This window comes from Artemia sp. Qi Xiang Cuo, chromosome 9 (genome assembly GCF_049724085.1).
Source record: "Artemia sp. Qi Xiang Cuo chromosome 9, ASM4972408v1, whole genome shotgun sequence".
NCBI classification, from domain to species: domain Eukaryota; kingdom Metazoa; phylum Arthropoda; class Branchiopoda; order Anostraca; family Artemiidae; genus Artemia; species Artemia sp. Qi Xiang Cuo.
In genome coordinates this window covers 5,447,239-5,469,769 of record NC_142802.1, presented here as the reverse complement: position 1 = coordinate 5,469,769, position 22,531 = coordinate 5,447,239, and the positions used below count along the sequence as shown (strand labels likewise).

The 22,531-nt window shown below is 37.8% G+C and overlaps 1 protein-coding gene across 1 annotated transcript in view; it reads left to right on the top strand.

The window, feature by feature from the left end:
- The first annotated feature begins 4,793 nt into the window (after positions 1-4,793).
- Positions 4,794-22,531, top strand: part of LOC148948260 (uncharacterized) — a 390,778-nt gene continuing 373,040 nt past the window's right edge. The window contains exons 1-2 of the mRNA XM_089094723.1: positions 4,794-4,841; positions 5,635-5,873. Coding sequence (XP_088950849.1) covers positions 4,794-4,841; positions 5,635-5,873 — 287 coding nt within the window. The remainder of the gene's footprint in view (positions 4,842-5,634; positions 5,874-22,531) is intronic.

Below are 22,531 nucleotides of genomic sequence, written 5' to 3'. Positions count from 1 at the left end.
CTTTCAACTACGTTGAATAAAACATCTATATCAAAATTTTGATCGGATGTGTTTGGGGATATGGTGGGCGTGGAAGAGGTGTAAGATGTCTTCCAATCACTTTAGACTATTAAAAAGGGCACCAGCCCTTACAATTTCCAATCGAATGAGCCCTTTTCGAAGTTTCTACGACAACCTCTTCGATACGAAGTGCCCTGATCTAAACATAGAAAGAAACAAAAATATAACACATTGTGTCAACATCGGTCTTTACTTAGGCAGCGCTATTGCGATGCCTAATTAAAGAACGCACATTTAGCACATTTTTGTGCTAATATTGCCTTACTTTTGAATATATCAAACAATTCGAGCTCACAAATCCTGTTGAAGGGGCGACCTCTGCTTATAGTAACCAAAATTGTAAGTAACTGAGATTTTATATAAATTCATAAATTAAAAAAAAATCCGGTTGCACAATGTCGCCAAGAATCCAAAATTCAATTAGTTTCAAAATACCTTTTAAAAGTACTCGACACTTGGAAATTTTCATAACTTTTCAAAAAATCGGGCAAAAATGACGAACAGCTTTGATAAGAATTGTGCTGTCTATTTCAGCGCATCCAAGAGACCTATACCAGAGGTTTCAAGTTTATATATGCAAAAACACAAAACGTCAGACTTTTTCCAAGATGACCTTTTTTTTGTCAGGGGTTAATATAACGAGTTATTGGTCGTAAAACATCGAAGGGGCTCATTCTAAGGGGAACTAAGCGTTATATTACCTTCGTAAATAACAATATTTTCTTTCACAAGAAACTTTCGATTTCTGCCATCTTGTGTGGCTTGCCAAAAGGTTGATCCAAATAGGACCAATATGTAACCAAACCAAAATTCTGAGTTTGGTTATCGGTTTGAAACTTTTGAAAACCTTTCGATATAAAGCTTTCGACAATTTTTGATATACCAACGGAGGGCAAACGGTATAGGAAGACACATTCATCTTAAAATTATGTAGACTCCAAGATTATTGAGTGGCTGTTGTGGAAAGCCTTTATGCAGCGGAACTAACGCTTAAACTATTCCGTTGTAGCAATATACTTCAAGAGAGAAAGCAGAGGATGTCTCAAAGCTTATAACTCTTAGTTTTGGGGCCAAATTCACTTAAAATTTTGATAAGTTTTACCCTTATACGCTTTACCGTAAAATCTTGCGTAGAAGAATCTTGAATGAATTTTCGTAATGGATTAAGTATACAACAAATACATGGTCCTAATCCCTACAAAGGCCATTGTTATTCTTATTCACAGAAATATCACCCTAATGAGAGGTTCTAAGTATTTTCTCCCCATAGAATTCCTCCTTTATGAAAAATTGTTCAACCAAAAAAAGAGTATTACAAATAAAATAATAAAGAAAAGAAGGAATTTGGGACTATCCTATCTATATTCCATAATTTAGGCAGAATGTATGGTTGAAATAATAAAATAATTGTCAACATAAATATTAAAAAACACGGATTGACTTAACATTTTATTATATTAAAAAAAACGAAGATGGTGAACAGGAAGAAGGAAATGAGTGGATGTCTGAGAGCTATAAACTTTAATTTTCTGGGCCAAATTCTCCGTGTGTTCGTAAGAGGTCCTTAAGATTAAAACAGAGGAGAGTTTACCACACCCTTAATTTGAAAGTATATATTTGGACTTAGTGTGAAATATAACGGCTATTGGGAAAGTAGCTCTTCCTTTTTTGCCGAAGAATACGTTTTACATTTTCGCAGAAAAGAATGGTGTTAAAGGAAAGAATATATATATGCTCGTATACTTGCCTGTGCAAAGGCAAAAAGAATGGGGGGAGCCTCAAAAGTGATAAATATCCAATTGACCCCCCCCCCCTCGTGTCACCTTAAAACACTTAAACATAACATTCTGAAAAAGTACTTTTTAAAATTTCAGAGCATCTTCCAATCCCTCCCACCCCCCTTCCTTCACCCCAAGAAACATCGGAAGGCAGGCCTTTTTCAGCTCCGATTTTTATTTTTGAAGTAGTATTATGCAAATATATGCAAATAATTATGTAAGTCTTTTTTTGTATTACAGATAGAGAGAGAGAGAGAGAGAGAGAGAGAGAGAGAGAGAGAGAGAGAGAGAGAGAGAGAGAGAGAGAGAGAGAGAGAGAGAGAGAGAGAGAGAGAGAGAGAGAGAGAGAGAGAGAGAGAGAGAGAGAGAGAGAGAGAGAGAGAGAGAGAGAGATCTGGGCCAAGTGAAACCAAACCGAAGAAAAAACAACTTAAATAGCATAAATAAAAAATATAATTTCATGTGGCTTGTGGATATGTTTCAAACAATGTTAAAAAAGATGAGAATTGTTTTCAAAGCAGATGCAGTTTATTTAAAATTGCACCATGAGCTTTAATACATTTGAGAACCGTGAAACAAAGGTTTTAAATTCTTATTTAGTAAAATGCAAAATTTTGTACTTTTTCTGGTACGGATGGTCTCGGATTATTTGACTTTGCTCCGTTGATCGTCGTTTCGAACCGGTAATCGTAAAATACCAGGAAATTTTTCATCCTAACTGAAATTTGAAGTTTTAATGCTTTCTTTAAGGACTAAAAAGATCACATAAATGAATGTATGAATAAATAACGTTTCAAAGAGCTTGTACAGTGTCATACTGTGAGTGGCAGAAAAGCATAAACTCAATTTTCTTACTATTTGACTCTAAATAATCAGAAACAAACCATTTCTTTACTAAACTAGAAGTTACAATCAAATTGTGTCTCGACATAGATCTGTTCTTTATTTTAACTGACATAGCTCTATCACCTGCAAATAGTAACGCAAGAACATCATTCCCTGGCAAGCAGGGAAACAGGCAAAATCTAAACAGGCAAAATCATTAAACAGGCAAAATCTAGAATAAATGTGGGATGCTGGAATGTAAGGTCCGTCAAACAAGAAGCCACGCAAGTTTTTCTTGTCCATGAGATGGAGAAGTACAACATAGACATACTTTGCATATCCGAGACCAGAATTTCAGCTTCTGGCTCCATAGTTATTACAGCTCCTGAAACGCTACATCAATTCCATTTTTTCTACTCCGGAGTAGAGGATAATTCGGGACTCCACGGAGTAGGTTTCATCATGAACCAAAGAGCCAGAAATGCTCTCCTAGAATGGGAACCAGTCTCCTGTAGACTTGCCAGAATCAGACTAAAAGGAAACTCCGCAAATGTGTTGATAATTTCTACCTATGCCCCCACCTGTGACGCTGCTGATACGACCAAGGATGATTTCTACGGCGAGCTACAGCAGCTGTCTTCTTCTGTTGCCGCACGTGTTTACTTGATTGTTGCTGGAGACTTCAACGCAAGAGTTGGTCCCTCTGACCAAACCACAAGATAAGTCCTGGGAAAATTTGGACAAGGTCACAGATGCGAGAATGGGCAAAGGTTGTTAAACTATGCCTTGATGAACCACCTTGTTGTCACCAATACCATATTTCAGCACAAACCTAGCCACCTTTTAACTTGGCATTCAAATGACGGTGTCACTAAGGCTCAAATAGACTTCATTCTCGTACGCCAGCGCTGGAGAAGCTCCGTACAGGACTCTCGCTCTTACAACGGCGTGGACACAGGCTCGCAGTCTGGGTCTGACCACAGGCTTGTTGCTGAAAAAATTTTGCTACGTCTTGCAACTCGGAGGAAAACCAAGCCCAAGGCCGGATTCGACATCGGTAAGCTCCAAGACAAAGAAGTTCGGCAGGCCCTCAATTTGGAACTGACTAACCGATTTGACGCCCTCAGTTCTGATTAAAACCCACCCCCCGAGAAGAGTTGGGAGACCTTTAAAACAGTGAGGACAGCGACGGCTGTTGAGATCCTCGGCCTAGAAAAACTCACCCGACCGCACTGGATTACCGCTAGGACCCTGTCATTAGTCGTTGAGTGAAGACAAAAGATGAGCGGCCCTAAAGAAGAAACAAAAGAGCTTCGCAGACAGGTAAAACACTCTGTTTGTCTGGACCACCGCCAAACGTGGGAAGATGCTACCGTGTCGTTAAAGAAAGCAGCACGCTCACATGATACCCGCAAGCATTACCAGATCCTGAAAGAGTCCGTTGGTAAGAAAGCTGCTGTCTCAGAAATAGTCAAAGACAGATCAGGAAAAATCATCAGTTGTCAGAAGGAGCGCTTAGCAAGATGGAAGGATCACTTTCAGATCCTCCTAAACCCATCCCCATCATCTGCTCCTGGGGCTTTCCCACCTGCCATTTCTAGAGACCCCTATGACGTCGAGCTCGACACACTGACCCGAACCGACATACTAAAAGCAATCCAGACCCAGAAGACCCCCACCGGCCCAGGTGAAGACGGCCTCCCCCCGGAAGTCTAAAAACAAAGCCCTGTGGTCACTGCTGAACAGTTACATGGCATTCTCGAAGAAGTGTGGAGGACCAATTCTTTCCCAAAAAATTGGAAGACATCAGTCATTCTCCCTTTCTATAAGAAAGGAGATAAAACCAAATGCAAAAAATACCGCGGAATAAGTCTTATAGACATTGCCGTCAAAGTATTTGGGATCATGCTCTTGAACCGCTTCAAAGGGGCAAGGGAGGAAAGAACCCGAGAAAGTCAAGCCGGCTTTTGGCCAGGTAGAGGCTGTACTGATAATATCTTCGTTTTTCGCCTCATTATCCAGCAGTTTGAAAGGTACAATCTACCCCTGATCTTGATGTTCCTGGGCTTCATTGCCGCCTTCGACTCTGTCACTCGCCAGAAACTTTGGAAGATCCTAGGGAATGATGGAATGCCACTGAAGTTTGTTGAACTTATGAAGGCATTCTATGACGCGTCAGTGAGCTGAGTTCGAGTCTATGGCGAAGAAACTGAAAAATTCCTTGTTGAGTTCGGAGTAAAACAAGGATGTTTCCTCTCTCCGACTCTGTTCAATTATTGCGTCGATTGGGTACTTGAAAATGCACTGTCGTCCGATCCAGGAGTTCAGATCAGACAGAATCTTTCACTGACTGACCTCGATTATGCGGATGATGTTGGCCTCCTGTCAGAACCCGTAGAAGCTCAAAACATGCTTGACAACGTGGTGGCCTGGGCAGACCTGATCGGCTTGAAAGTCAGCACAGAGAAAACAAAATTCATGGCTATTAACCACGACACAGGACCATTCACACTAACTGTCAATCAAGTTCAGCTGGAAAAAGTCAACTGTTTTACATACTTAGGCTCCCATATATGTATTGACGGATCCTCCGACGCTGATATCCAACAGAGAATACAGAAAGCACAGACAGTCTTTGCCTCCCTTCGGAAACCTTTATGGAATCGCCGCGAAGTCAGTGTCCGAACGAAAGTGCGAATCTACATGGCACTAGTCCGCACCGTTCTCCTTTACGGATGCGAAACATGGTCGGTAAAACTACAGCATGAGAATACGCTGAAGGTGTTTGAGCATACCTGTCTGCGAAGAATTCTCAGAATACAGCTTCGTGACCGTATATCCAGCGCGGATCTACGTCGAATGTGCAATATTCAGAGAGATGTTGCGCTCACTATTAAAGAACACCGTTTGAAATGGTTGGGCCATGTTTTACGGAAGCCGCCAGAATACTTGCCTCGCCAAATACTTCTAGTCGAGCCTATTAGCTCCTGGAAGAGACGCCAAGGAGGACGGAGGAAAAACTGGTGGAACCTGGCCAAATCAGACCTTGAACCTATCGGGGGATTCAGAAAGTTCGGACACAGATGGTCAACTCAGTGGCTTACTTTTGCAGAGCAGCTGGCAGAAGATCGCTCAACATGGTCCAAGAAGGTCTCCAAGATCATCGATGCCGGGCGAGGTGGAAACGCCTGATTCCCGCCACAAGTACAAGTACAAGTAAGCATCATTGAAGATTCTGATAAACATAAAGAATAAAAGTGGACCAATTGTAGCGCTTTGCGGGACACCTATAAATGAGACCACACAATCTTTTGTGTCATCTGTTGAAGTTGATTCATCTATCCACTTCATCTATTTAAAACTATTAAATTTATAGAGGCACTTCTGATAGCACTTTACCAAATCATTGAAGGTAAAATAGCTCAATTTTCCGTAATCTCAAACAGAAACTGCTTATAAGGTAGATGACCCCAATTATAGACCATGAGAAAATGCTTATTTTTTGAGGCTGTAAATTTTTCTGTTTACCAGAAAATTGCATTGAAAAAATAATAAATATATCTATAATATATACATATATATATATATATATATATATATATATATATATATATATATATATATATATATATATATATATATATATATATATATATATATATATATATATATATATATATATATATATATATATATATATATATATATATATATATATATATATATATATATATATATATATATATATATATAATATATATATATATATATATATATATATATATATATATATATATATATATATATATATATATATATATATATATATATATATATCAAATGAAGACAAAATAAAAAAAAAGAAAAAAAAACATAGCTAGCACTAAAACTTAGTTTCAATAATCACACTAACACAATCATACAAATAGTTGAGTCAGCGGTTAATCCAATAGCTTGTTGAGAGACCGCATGGAAGCTCTAAGCTCTATTTCAATCACTTTAAATGATGGATGATTCCGTATATCGATGCGATCCCCATGTTAGAGAACTTGAGTGGAAGTCCCAGCAAAAATTTTACGTATCGGTAATAAGTGCTCCGTATTTTTCGACGTTCGATAGAGACAAAATTTCCCACAAGGGCAATATATACCAAATTATGGGAGAGACAACGGCATCTTAAAGTTTTGAAATAGTAAAACAATTGAATGTCTTATATTTGACTGTTTTTCCATAAGCCGATTGAATAGATCTACAGATTGAATCAGTCAACAGGCCTCTAGTGGATCTAAGCGTCTGGCCGTAAATGATACCAAGGTATTTCAGAGAGTGGGACTGGTAGATTCTAATACTAATGATGACGAAATTAACATCTGCCGAATTAGCACCTTTAAAAACAATAAATTTCATTTTTTCAATATTGACCCGTAGTCCTATTCTTCTGTATAAGGTGACTAGGAGGTGAAGATTTTCTTGTAAACCCCTTACCGTACTGCTTGAGAGCAACAAATCGTCTGCATATGAAATAAAGCTGATATCCACGGCCTGTATAAAAATTGCCCTCGAATGCGTCTAGTTACGGAATAACTTGAAGAATTGAACATGATGGAGCTTAGAGTAGACTATTATCTAACTCCCTTAGAAGGCTTAATGGGTTTAGAAAGCTTTTTCCTATGGTTTCCAGCGATTATTTCCCAACCCAATACAAGACGTGCGCGCATCTGGGAGTATCAATCATTGAGAGTTGAGAGCTAAGGATAATGTTGGTATCTACGCCTGAATCTAAGAGGCAGCACAGTGCTTGCGAGTGGACAATGGAGTCGAAGGCAGCAGTAGTGTCGACGCTGCAGAAAAATAGTGGATTTTTGACCAGAGATGAAGTTGTTATTATTCCTATTATTAGCCTATGTGCGTATCCACAGCCCTATCCATATCTGAATCCAAACTGTTTGTCTCCGATCAGATAATGTGAAATAATATAAGGCTGCAGTACTTTTTGAAAACTTTTGCTAATAGCCGACGAAACTGTGATTGGCCTGTAGCTTTTACAAAGCAGTGGACCTTTATTCCTCTTCAAAATGTTTAATGTGCAGTCAGTGTGAAAGTTGGCAGATGCGAGTCCCTGCTCAATGCATATTTGGAACAGTTGGGCTAAATACTCATAAAGAAGTTCTGTGCCATGCTGTAGGTGTCTCGGAGTGATCCTATCGAGCCCCGGAGACTTGTTCTTTTTCAAAGTTTTTACAATTCTTCTAACATACCATTAATAAATAATAACCACAGTGCGACGGAATTCTGAGATACCTGTCCGTCTTTCTAGCTTAGACCTGAAAGTAGAGTCCAGCTCATTGGGTGGCGGCGCGAACACATGCCTGTAATAATTTACCCAACTTTTATCGGAAATGGGACTTAGCACTTCATTTTCAGCCCTGTTTGATTGAAATTGCCTCCAAGGATGTTTGGGTCTTTTTTACAGTTACTTGACAGTTTCTCCACTTCTTGTGCTTGTATTTTCTCAACAATATGGTTGAATTCTTTTTTTGGCATAGCGAAAACACTGAAAAAACCACCCCAGAGCGGGGCTTGTCAAAATCCTTCCACAATTGGTACCAGAATTTCGATCTCTTCTTGATGAACTATATATAAATATATATATATATATATATATATATATATATATATATATATATATATATATATATATATATATATATATATATATTTTTATATATATATATATATATATATATATATATATATATATATATATATATATATATATATATATATATATATATATATATATATATATAGTTCATCAAGAAGAGAAACTGTCAAGTCCCTCCATTTAATCAGTTAGAATCCTCCCGCATCGCGTTTTGGAATTGTACAGGAGTGCTTAGTAGTTTAGATTTTCTATCCAAATTCCTTTATAGTAATCGTATGGGTATTCTGGGACTATGTGAGGCTTTTCCTAGTGATGGTAATAGTTCTTTGGTTGGTGTATCTGGGTAAAGGATAGTTGCTAGACACAGGTCTACCCGTTCAAAAGGTAGACTTGCCGTGTTTATTGAACAGAATCTCCCTATCCGTAAAATTGCGGATTTTAATGATTTGTGTCAAGAGATGGAGTTTGAATTTTTAATGGTTGAGATCAAGTCTGGTAAGGAGAAGCTACTCCTATGCTTATTTTATCAACCACCTGGATCAAGTACGTCAAACTTTATTCGTAAGTTGAATGATCTAACACAACGGATGAATTTTAAGAACCATAAAGTGGTTTTTATGGGTGATTTTAATATAGATTTGGAACTGGTGAGTTCGGAGTCCCAAGAATTAAGATATCTACCTGTAGATTTACTAACTCTTTGCTTTTCTGTCGGATTGGTTCCAACAACAGGAATAACAACACGTATTGGTGAACAGTCGGCATCAGTTATTGACAATATTTTTACGAATTCAATCTACATTCGAGTTATATCGTATTAACTGATGAATCGGATCACTGTATGTTACTTGGTGAATTTTTGATAAATAGACTGAAATCTAACCCGAATATAAAAGTAAGAAGGACTATTGATGATAAATCATTACAAAATTTGACTTGTAGCGACTGAACTGCAGTTTATGAAGAAGCCAACCCAGATGCAATGGCTACCCTATTTATTGAGAAATTCTCTTCTGCCCTTGACTCTGCCTGTCCCTTTTCGAAAAAGCACTCCAGGTATGCGACCCCGAAAAAGCATTGGATCACCCAATGCTTACTAACCAGTACTGAACACAAAAATATGGTATTCGGGCAATATATTGATAATCCTGATGTACTTGGTACGCAATTCAAGAATTATAAAAACACTCAGACAACCCTGCTCAGGACAGCTAAACAGGCTTACTACCATAAGCAGTTTCAAGAAGCAGAAGGATCGCCAAAGAAGACATGGACACTGATAAATGGATGCCTGAATAAACAAAAAACTAATACGTTTCCTGAGACCATAACCGAGCCTGATGGAACATCTTCAACATACCAACAAGAAGTAGCCAACACGTCAAATGAATTTTTTGCATGCATTGGAGAAGCAACCGTAGAGGAAGCTTATGGTCTGTCAACTGTCGTCACGGATAATTACAAAAAATACCTACCTTCACCATCTTGCTCCTCTATGTTTCTGTCGCCAGTCATTGAGGAGGAACTGCTTAAGATTGTTCAAGCTATGAAAAACGGTCACTCCGAAGGTCCAGATGGGTCGTCAAATTACCTCATGAAAAAGGCCCTCGATTACTCTGTCGGCGTTATCACACACATCGTCAATTCTTCATTTAAAGATGGCATCTTTCCTACTGTCTTCAAGTCGGCGAAGGTTATACCCCTCCACAAAGGAAGCAACCCCAAGCTGCCTTCAAACTACCGCCCTATATCTATTCTCTCTGCTTTTTCGAAAATTATGGAGCGTTGCATCTAAAACAGACTGATGAATTATCTGAGTAGGTCTAACTTCTTCAACAAGCATCAGTTTGGATTTAGGCCTTGGCACTCAACCAAACATTCTATATTGGTTTTGCTACAGTTTTTTTAATGATGCGATGGACCGTGATGTGATACCAGCTACAATATTTGTGGATGTAAAAAAAGCGTTTGACACGATTTGTCATCTGATTCTTCTGGATAATCTTGACAACTGCGGAATAAGAGGTAATGCTCTCTTACTCATCCACTCTTACCTCAGTGGTTGGAATCAATTTGTGGATGGAGGTGCAGAAAGATCGGTAAAAACGCCATGTTCTGAAAAGGTAGGAGTACCACAAGGTTCAATTCTTGGACCACTACTATTTTTAATATACGCCAATGACCTTCTGGACACTATCACCGATGATGGACTTGCTCTACTATTCGCAGACCACACGGCTAATTCTTTCACAGGTTTAGATAAATCATCCGTCAGAGAAAACCTCTGATTTGGTCTAAAGAAGCTATTGCAGTGGTTTGCTGACAACCTCATGGTGTTAAACTCTTCAAAGACCCATTTTATCATCTTCTTTCGAATTTCACATGCCGTACCGTCGATTTCCCAAATATCTGTCCTTTTTAAAGAAGAAATAGTTACCATTTCCAGGATGGAGTATTGTAAGCATATATGGCTAACAGTTGATTACAATTTATCTTGGAAACGTCATCTTGATAGGCTAAGGATACAGCTAGCAAGGAATTTGGGGTTACTGAGGTATCTAAAATTCCACCTCCCTTTCCCTGCTCTTAAGTTTATTATTCTCTAATCCATTCTTATTTTAATTTTTGTCCGATTGCTTATTTAAATACTTCCAAATCTCTAATTAAGCCCCTTCAACCTCTTCAAAATAATGCCCTTCGTACGTTAAAAGCACTCCTTCCTTCCCCATCTGCCCTCCCCGATAAATTCCCTACTAAGAGCCTTTATACATTTTTAAGAATATTGCCAGTTGATCTAGTCCTTCCTGTACATTGTGCCCTTTTCAGACTAAAACAAATAAAAGAATTATTACCATTGGCTGTAAATTCTAGTAACTTCTCTTTACTTTCTTTTGTCCAGAATAATTATTGTTTAAGAAGAAGTTCAGCCAAATTACCTTGCCCTAGAATTCGAACTGACAGATCCAGATTTTCTCTTAAAAATTCAATAATAAAGTTCTGGAATATTTATGAAAGTAATGTAGATTCACGTTTTTCTATTCCAGTTTCTAAAGCTAAAATCAAACTATATCTAATAAGTAATTATAGATAACTATTTATTTAATTGAAGTCGTGTTGGCCGGTGCTATTGTTGATAAAAATTTAATTATGTGGTAATATATAGATTTGAGGTGTGGGCTGTGGGTTCAGTGTGGTGTCTCATTATTCTTCCGAGTATATCTAGTGTATTACTATTTCTTTTCATCATTTGTTATTATTATTATTATTTTTTTATTTTTTTTTAGGGTGCCTATTTTCCAGTATAACTCACTGTGTAGGCACCCTCTGTAAATATTTTCTTTTCCATTGATTCATATTGTACAAGTGTTATTTTGTCTTGTAGTGATTTAATGAGAAATTAAAAGAACTTGAACTTGAGAAGTTGACTCATTTATGCACTTTAGCTATTCATCTATTCAAAACTATTACAGTTTTTGAGGCACTTATGATGGCATTCCCCTTCCTCAGTTTTTATCCTAGAAAATGAAATAGAAAACGGCGTATAAGGTAGATGGCAGCAATCACGGACCATAAAAAAATGCTCATTTTTGGAGCTGTAAATTTCCTATTTAAGATAAAAATAGAATTGGTAATAGGATAAGGGAGCAGTTGCATATCTTAAGAACTTCTATGTTCTGCTAAGCAATATCAACCATTGCTTATGACGGTGGATATGGCATGAATATCATAATTAGTTCTTGTTCTCTTCCTTGTAAACTTTCTATTTTTCATTTTCCATTTGATATAAAGAATATCAGGGTTTGGACGAGTTTCTTTCTATTCGTTGTATATTGACATAATATTTTCAGGGAAAAAAAAATTAAACTTTAAATCTTTTAGTTTTTTAAGACTTTATAGTTTGGCCTTCTCGAGAAAAATTTTCAGCAATTTTTAACAACATAAACTCTTTTAAAAATCTGGACACAAATAGTACTGTTTAATTTAGTTTCATACCTCCTCTAGTTGACCTGAAATGGAAAACTTGATACCATTCGTAAAAAAATCTGTTTGCTTTCTTTGATAGCATGGATACACTTACGCTATTTTGATTTGGTTAAATTTTAAGAGCAGAAGTAGTCCCAAAAGTTTGAACATAACATCCTCAGTCGTTCCTGGGATACTGCTGAGATGCCTTATTGGGAATTAGCAATATCACAGTGCATTTTGATTTAATCTTAAGGCAATATTTTGTTTTTAAACATAATGGGCAAATGGAAGGGTGGGCGTGGGGGGCTGAGAGTGGAAGGAGGATGAGTTGCCCTCCAATCACTTTCGACTATTAAAAAGGGCATCAGCCCCTTCTATTTTCAATCGAATGAGCCCTTTTCGAAGTTCCCACGACAACTCCTTCGATACGAACTGCCCTGGTCTAAACAGCAACAACAATAAAAAATATCACTAAACACTTTTGACTATTAAAATGGGCATTAAACCTGTGAATTTCAAATAAAATGAGCCCTTTTTCAAATTTCTTCAACAAGGATTTCAATAAAAAATTTATATACGCCAAGGGCATAATTAATAAATCGTGCCCTGAGGGTTGTGGGGGAGTGTCCTCCTCAAAAATATATTTTCTATCTGAAAATCAACTACGCTGAACAAAATGGCTATCTCAAAATTTTTGCTGGATGTGTTTGGGGAAATAATGGCTTGGGGGGAGGGGGGGCTAGTTGCCCTCCGATCACTTTCGACTATTAAAAAGGGCACTAGCCCTTTGAATCTCCAATCGAATGAGCTTTTTTTGAAGTTTCTACGACAAAGCTTTCTATAGAAACCTTATATGCCCCCAGGGTATAACTTAAAACCCTTGCCCGGAGGGCTGTGAGGGAGTGTCCTCCTCAAAAACATATTTTCTATCTGGATATCAACAACGCTGAACAAAATGGCCATCTCAAAATTTTGATTGGATGTGTTTGGGGAATGATGGGCGTGGGGGGGGGTAGTGGCCCTCTAATCACTTTCGACTATTAAAAAGGACACTAGGCCTTTAAATTTCAATCGAATGAGCCTTTTTTGAAGTTTCTAAGACAACGCCTTCTATAAAAACCTTATATGCCCCAGGGCATAATTTAAAACCCTTTCCCTTAGGGGTGTGTGGGAGTGTCCTCCTCAAAAGCATATTCTTTATCTAGAAATCATTTACGCTGAACAAAATGGCTATCTCAAAACTTTGATTGGATCACTTTCGAATATTAAAAAGGGCACTAGCTCTTTGAATTTCCAATCAAATGAGCCCCTTTTCATGTTTCTACGACAACGCCTTCTATAAAAACCTCATATACCCCCAGGTCATAACTTAAAACCCTTGCCCTGAGGGTTGCGGGGGAGTGTCCTCCTCAAAAACATATTTTCTATCTGTAAATAAAATACTCTTAACAAAATGGCTATCCCAAAATATTGATTGAATGTGTTTGGGGGAACGATAAGCGTGGTGGGGGAGGCTAAGGTCCCTCCAATCACTTTCGATTATTAAAAAGGGCTCTAGCCCTTTGAATTTCCAATCGAATGAGCCTGTTTTGAAGTTTCTGAGACAACGCCTTCTATAAGAACCTTATATGCCCCCAGGTCATAACTTAAAACCCTTGTCCTGAGTGTTGTGGGGGAGTGTCCTCCTAAAAAAAATATTTTCTATCTGGAAATCAATTACGCTGAACAAAAGGGCTATCTCAAAATTTTGATTGGATTTGTTTGGGGGAATAATTGGCGCGGGGCTGGCTAGTTGCCCTCCAATCACTTTCGACTATTAAAAAGGGTACTAGCTCTTTGAATTTCCAATCAAATGAGCCTCTTTTGAAGTTTTTACGACAACGCTTTCTATAAAAACATTATATACCCCCAGGGCATTACTTAAAAACCTTGCCCGGGTGGTTGTGGGGGAGTGTCCTCCTCAAAAATATATTTTCTATCTGCAAATCAACTACGCTAAACAAAATGGCCATCTCAAAATTTTGATTGGAAATGTTTGGGAGAATGATAGGCGGGGGGGGGGGGCTAGTTACCCTCCATTAACTTTCGATTATTAAAAAGGGCACTAGCCCTTTGAATTTCCAATCGAATTAGCCTGTTTTGAAGTTTCTACGACAACACTTTCAATTAAAACCTTATATGCCCCCAGGGCATAACTTAAAACCCTTGCCCTGAGGGTTGTGGGGGAGTGTCCACCTCAAGAACATATTTTCTATCTGCAAATCAACTAGTCTACGCTTTACAAAATGGCTATTTCAAAATTTAGATTGGATGTGTTTGGGGGGAATGATGGGCGTGGGGGGGGGCTCTAGGTGGCCTCCAATCACTTTCGACTATTAAAAAGGGCACTAGCCCTTTAAATTTCCAATCGAATGGGCCTGTTTTGAAGTTTCTACGACAACGCTTTCTATAAAAACCTTATATGCCCCCAGGACATAACTTAAAACCCTGGCCCTGAGGGTTATGGGGGAGTGTCCTCCTCAAAAACATATGTTCTATCTAGAAATCAACTACGCTGAACAAAATGGTTGTTTCAAATTTTAATTGGATGTGTTTGGGGGAATGATGGGCGTCGGGGGGGGGGGGGGGTTAGTTGCCCTCCAATCACTTTCGAATATTACAAAGCGCACTAGCCCTTTGAATTTCCAATCGAATGAGCCTGTTTTGAAGTTTCTATGACAACGCCTTCTCTAAAAACCTTATATGCCCTCAGGGCATAACTTAAAACCCTTGCCCAAGGGTTGTGGGGGAGTGTCCTCCTCAAAAAGATATTTTCTATCTGGAAATCAACTACGCTGAACAAAATGGCTACCTCAAAATTTTGATTGGATGTGTTTGGGGGACTGATAAGCGTGGGGGGGGGGCTAGTTGCCGTCCAATCACTTTCGACTATTAAAAAGGGCACTAGCCACCCCAATTTCCAATTGAATGAGCCCTTTTTGAAGTTTCTACGACAACTCCTACGATACGAAGTACCTGTCGAAGAAAAAGAAAACCCTCAGGGCATAACTTAAAACCCTTGCCCCGAGGTTTGTGGGGGAGTGTCCTCCTCAAAAAGATATTTTCTATCTGGATATCAACTACGCTGAACAAAATGGCTATCTCAAAATTTTGATTGGATGTTTTTGGGGGAATGATGGGCGTGGGGGGGGCTAGTTGCCCTCCAAATACTTTCGACTATTAAAAAGGGCACTAGCCACCCCAATTTTCAATTGAATGAGCCCTTTTCGAAGTTTCTACGACAACTTCTTCGATACGAAGTGCCTGTCGAAGAAAGAAAACAAAAAACACACACACATTGTGGCCACATCGTTCTTAACTTATGCAGCGCTAGCGCGCTGCCTATGATAGGTTTATTTCCCTTTTTTATGTAAAAATTTGCGATTGTCGATCTACTAGGATGTATACCTTAACAATGAATAATCATACTAAGAAAGTCATTTGGTGACTTCCATGCAAAATATATTAGCAAAATAGCGGGAAGCATGTCTTGCTGTTATTTATTTATTTTTTTTAAAATAAATTCATTTTTTAAAACTCCTTTTGCTCTTTCACAAATGACACAATTTTTTAATGGTTATTAATAGGAATATTATATTTTTTTGGTTAAGAATTAAAAATTGGATTGTTATTTAAATTTTGGGTAAAATGTGAACATTCGATCAAAATTTTTGAACAACAATAGTTACCAATTTTTGTTTCTTTTAATTTTCGAGTTACCGATTTTAATAATTATTCTACAATGAAATTCAGGTAGAAGAAGAAGGAAAGTACAACATGGATTGAAAATCTGCGAAAGTTCTGTTTTTTTGTGTGAGGCTGAGTCCTGGCTCCCATTCTGCATTCATTCTTTTAAATTGAGATATAATCAGCCACCATTTTATTTAAAAAAAATTTACGTATTGAATTTTGCTGTATCTGTTTTTTTTCTTGTATAATTGAATACTAGGATCATTTTCCTTATTAGAAAGTTTTGTTTTGAGCATAAGAAATAAGAACTAAAAATAGAAGGTAAAGAATCAGTACGAGTAAATTTGTTTGTGAACTTTTTTCTGTTTTAGTTGATGTTTCTTTGTTACAGAATTTTGACAGAAGTGTCTGAACCGAAATTTTAAAAAGGACTAGTAAAAATAAAAAAGAAATTTAACTAACCGCAAAAACAATAGCTTGTTTTTTTTTATCACTTTTGACTTGTTTTTTTTTTAATCATAACTTATTATTACGATAACAATTTAAATAACAATCCAATTTTTAATTCTTAACCAAAAAATTATAATATTCCTATTAATAACCATTACAAAAGTGTGTCATTTGTGAAAGAACATAACTAGTTATTACGATCATAACTTTTTTTACTATTTTTCCATTAAGTTTTCTAAATTTCACTAGCCTTGGAAGTTTCACGCAGGTTGAGAGAACACGATGTTTAGCCCCTTTTGGGGTTTCAAGAATCTATACAGCTCATTGTCATTTTCATTTTGTTTTTATTTTTTGTCTTAGGTTTATTGGCAACCCCAATAATGTGTTAGCCGATTGGAGACAAAATAAATTAGAGTTAATTTGGGGCGTTGCAAATCAATACTTTTTTGTATTTATTTAATAACAATTATTGACAAAAAATTAACATAAAGACATCTCCTCCACATGTCACACAATGATATGGAGGAGGGATAACCAAAAGAATAAAAAACGAAAAAAAGGAAAAAAACAACAAATTAACAAAACCTCAGAAAGGTTGAAAAAAACACACAACTACAACATTATATACCCTGCCCACTCGCTTGACACTCCACACTCAAGTCCTTCCTTGACACACCGGAATAAAAATAAAACACTACCTATAATAATTTAATACCAATTTGATCTATCAACTTTGCATCCTATTACATAAATAATTAAAATCATATTCAGAAAACAATGCATTCTTCAACAGCCTTTTAAATTCCCTTAAACTGCTATTCCTAATATTCTCATTTAACGGATTCTATAGCTTAGCCCCTCTAAAAATAAGAGAAAACCCTAAACTAGACATAACAAATTATTAACATAATTTTTGTTCTTCACACTCCACACTCAAGTCCTTCCTTGAAAAACCTCAATAAAAATAAGCCTTGTGCCAAGGGAATCAACTTCATAAATGTACGGGAACACACTTAGAAAAGAAAGGGACTTACCTCTGACGCAATTATCATAGGCAGCCCAATGGCACTGCCTAAGTGAAGAACGATGTTGGCACAATGTATTTTTTTATTTAGACCAGGGCACTTCGTATCGAAGAAGTTGTCATAGAAACTTTGAAAAGGGCTAATTCGATTGGAAATTGGAAGGGCTTGTGCCCTTTTTAATGGCCAAAAGTGATTGGAAGGCAACTAACACCCCTCTCGCACCCACCATTTCCCCAAACACATCCAATCAAAATTTTGAGATAGTCATTTTATTCAACATAGTTGAAAGGTCCGTAAATTATCTCATTGAGGATGACATCCTGCCCACAGCCCTCAGGGCAAGGTTTGTAAGTTGTGCCTAGGGGATATATAAGGTTCTTATAGAAAGCGTTATCGTAGAAACTTCAAAAAGGGCTCATTCGGCTGGAAATTGAAAGGCCCAGTGCGTTTTTAATAGTTGAAAGTGAATGCAGGGTAACTAACCCTCCTCTCAAGGCAAGTCACTCAACTCCACAGCCCTCAGGTTGTAAGTTATGCCACAGCCCTCATGTTGTAAGTTATGCCCTGGGGGCATATAAGGTTTTTTTATAGAAAGAGTTGTCGTAGAAACTTCAAAAAGGGCTAATTTGATTGGAATTGAAAGGGCTAGTGTCCTTTTCGATAGTATCAAGTGATTGGAGGGCCACTAATCCCCCTCTCATGCCCACCATTTCCCCAAACACAACCAATAAAAATTTTGAGATAGCCATTTTGTTCAACATAGTTGAAAGGTCGAAACTCCCCCTAAATCCTTCGGGGCAAAGGTTGTAAGTTATGCCCTGGGGGCATATAATGTGTTTATAGAAAGTGTTGTCGTAGAAACTTCAAAAAGGGCTCATTCGATAGCAAATTGAAAGGGCTAGTGTCCTTTTCAATAGCCGAAAGCGATTAAAGGGTAGCTAACCCCACTCTCACGCCCACTATTTCTCCAAACACATCGAATCCAAAATTTTGAGATATGCATTTTTTCCAGCTTTGTTGAAAGGTCCGGAAATTATATCTTTGAGGATGAAACTCCCCCTTTCTACAGCCCTCAGGGCAAGGGTTGTAAGTTATACCCTGGAGGCATATAAGGTTTTTATAGAATTCCTTGTCGTAGAAACTTCAAAAAAGGCTCATTTGATTGGAAATTGAAAGTGTTAGCGCCTTTTTTAATAGTCAAAAGTGATTGGAGGATAGCTACTCCCCCTCTCAAGCCCACCGTTACCCTAAACACATTCAATAAAAAGTTTGAGATAGCCATTTTGTCTAATATAGCCAATAATTCTTGAAATTAGGTCTTTGAGGATAACAACCCCCCCCCCTCTGCCGTCAGGACTGTGGGGAAATAGTTTTCTCAGATTATAAGTTATGCCACAACCAAAGCCCTCACGTTGTCCGTTAAGTCCTGGGGGGAAATGAGATTTTTATAGATAGCATTGTCGTAAAAACATTTAAAAGGTGTCATTCGATTGGAAATTGAAAGGGCTAGTGTCCATTTTGATATTCGGAAGTTATTAAAGGGCAATTAACCCCCTATTATGCCCACCATTTCCCTAAACACAACCAATCAAAATTTTGAGATAACCAGTTTGTTCAACGTTGTTCAAAGGTCCGGGAATTATGTCTTTGAGGATGACACTCCCCTACAGCCCTCAAGACAAGGGTTATAAGTTTTGCCCTGGTGGTATATAAACTTTTTTAGCAAAAATTTGTCGTAAAATCTTCAATAAAGGCTCATTCAATTAGAAATTGAAAGGGCTAGTGCCCTTTTTAATAGCCAAAAGAGATTGGAGGGCAACTAACCCCCCTCTCACGCCAACCATTTCCCCAAACACATCCAATCCAAAATTTTAAAACAGGCATTTTGTTCGACGTAGCTGAAATGTCCATAAATTGTGTCTTTAAGAATGACATCCTCCACCCTCCCACGGCCCTCAGGGCAAGGGCTGTAAGGTATACCCTGGAGGCACATAAGGTTCTTATAGAAAACATTGTCGTACAAAATTCAAAAACGGCTCATTCGATTGGAAATTGAAAAGGCTAGTGCCCTTTCTAATAGTCAAAACTGATTTGAGGGCAGCTAACCCCCTTTACGCTCACCATTTCCCCAAACACATCCAAGCAAAATTTTGAGATAGCCAATATGTTCAAAGTAGTTCAAAGTTCTCGAAATTAGGTCTTTGAGGAAAACAACCCTCCCCCACCCCAAGGCCCTAAGGGCAAGGTTTGTAATTTCTAACCTGGGGGCATGTAAGATTTTTATAGAAAGCGTTGTCATGGAAAAGGGCTCATTCAATTAGAAATTTACCCGTTCAAAAGGTAGACTTGCCGTGTTTATTGAACAGAATCTCCCTATCCGTAAAATTACGGATTTTAATGATTTGTATCAAGAGATGGAGTTCAAATTTTTAATGGTTGAGATCAAGTCTGGTAAGGAGAAGCTACTCCTATGCTTATTTTATCAACCACCTGGATCAAGTACGTCAAACTTTATTCGTAAGTTGAATGATCTAACACAACGGATGAATTTTAAGAACCATAAAGTGGTTTTTATGGGTGATTTTAATATAGATTTGGAACTGGTGAGTTCGGAGTCCCAAGAATTAATATCTCTACCTGTAGATTTACTAACTGTTTGCTTTTCTGCCGAATTGGTTCCAACAACAAGAATACCAACACGTATTGGTGAACAGTTGGCATCAGTTATTGACAATATTTTTACGAATTCAATCTACATTCGAGTTATATCGTATTAACTGATGAATCGGATCACTGTATGTTACTTGGTGAATTTTTGATAAATAGACTGAAATCTAACCCGAATATAAAAGTAAGAAGGACTATTGATGATAAATCATTACAAAATTTGAGAGCTAAATTGACTTGTAGCGACTGAACTTCAGTTCATGAAGAAGCCAACCCAGATGCAATGGCTACCCTATTTATTGAGAAATTCTCTTCTGCCCTTGACTCTGCCTGGCCCTTTTCGAAAAAGCACTCCAGGTAAGCGACCCCGAAAAAGCCTTGGATCACCCAAGGCTTACTAACCAGTATTGAAAACAAAAATATGCTATTCAGGCAATATATTCATAATCCTGATGTACTTGGTACGGAATTCAAGAATTATAAAAACACTCAGACAACCCTGCTCAGGACAGCTAAACAGGCTTACTACCATAAGCAGTTTCAAGAAGCAGAAGGATCGCCAAAGAAGACATGGACACTGATAAATGGATGCCTGAATAAACAAAAAACTAATACGTTTCCTGAGACCATAACCGAGCCTGATGGAACATCTTCAACATACCAACAAGAAGTAGCCAACACGTCAAATGAATTTTTTGCATGCATTGGAGAAGCAACCGTAGAGGAAGCTTATGGTCTGTCAACTGTCGTCACGGATAATTACAAAAAATACCTACCTTCACCATCTTGCTCCTCTATGTTTCTGTCGCCAGTCACTGAGGAGGAACTGCTGAAGATTGTTCAAGCTATGAAAAACGGTCACTCCGAAGGTCCAGATGGGTCGTCAAATTACCTCATGAAAAAGGCCCTCGATTGCTCTGTCGGCGTTATCACACACATCGTCAATTCTTAATTTAAAGATGGCATCTTTCCTACTGTCTTCAAGTCGGCGAAGGTTATACCCCTCCACAAAGGAAGCGACCCCAAGCTGCCTTCAAACTACCGCCCTATATCTATTCTCTCTGCTTTTTCGAAAATTATGGAGCGTTGCATCTAAAACAGACGAATAAATTATCTGACTAGGTCTAACTTCTTCAACAAGCATCAGTTTGGATTCAGGCCTAGGCACTCAACCGAACATTCTATATTGGTTTTGCTACAGTTTTTTTAATGATGCGATGGACCGTGATGTGATGCCAGCTACAATATTTGTGGATGTAAAAAAAGCGTTTGACACGATTTGTCATCTGATTCTTCTGGATAATCTTGACAACTGCGGAATAAGAGGTAATGCTCTCTTACTCATCCACTCTTACCTCAGTGGTTGGAATCAATTTGTGGATGGAGGTGCAGAAAGATCGGTAAAAACGCCATGTTCTGAAAAGGTAGAAGTACCACAAGGTTCAATTCTTGGACCACTACTATTTTTAATATACGCCAATGACCTTCTGGACACTATCACCGATGATGGACTTGCTCTACTATTCGCAGACGACACGGCTAATTCTTTCACAGGTTTAGATAAATCATCCGTCAGAGAAAACCTCTGATTTGGTCTAAAGAAGCTATTGCAGTGCTTTGCTGACAACCTCATGGTGTTAAACTCTTCGAAGACCCATTTTATCATCTTCTCTTGAATTTCACATGCCATACCGTCGATATCTCAAATATCTGTCCGTTTTAACGGAGAAATAGTTACCATTGCCAGGAAGGAGTCTTGTAAGTATCTAGGGCTAACAGTTGATTAAAATTTATCTTAGAAACTTCATCTTGATAGGCTAAGGATACAGCTAGGAAGGAATGTGGGGTTACTGAGGTATCTAAAATTCCACCTCCCTTTCCCTGCTCTTAAGTTTATTATTCTCTAATCCATTCTTATTTTAATTTTTGTCCGATTGCTTATTTAAATACTTCCAAATCTCTAATTAAGCCCCTTCAACCTCTTCAAAATAATGCCCTTCGTACGTTAAAAGCACTCCTTCCTTCCCCATCTGCCCTCCCCGATAAATTCCCTACTAAGAGCCTTTATACATTTTTAAGAATATTGCCAGTTGATCTAGTCCTTCCTGTACATTGTGCCCTTTTCAGACTAAAACAAATAAAAGAATTATTACCATTGGCTGTAAATTCTAGTAACTTCTCTTTACTTTCTTTTGTCCAGAATAATTATTGTTTAAGAAGAAGTTCAGCCAAATTACCTTGCCCTAGAATTCGAACTGACAGATCCAGATTTTCTCTTAAAAATTCAATAATAAAGTTCTGGAATATTTATGAAAGTAATGTAGATTCACGTTTTTCTATTCCAGTTTCTAAAGCTAAAATCAAAC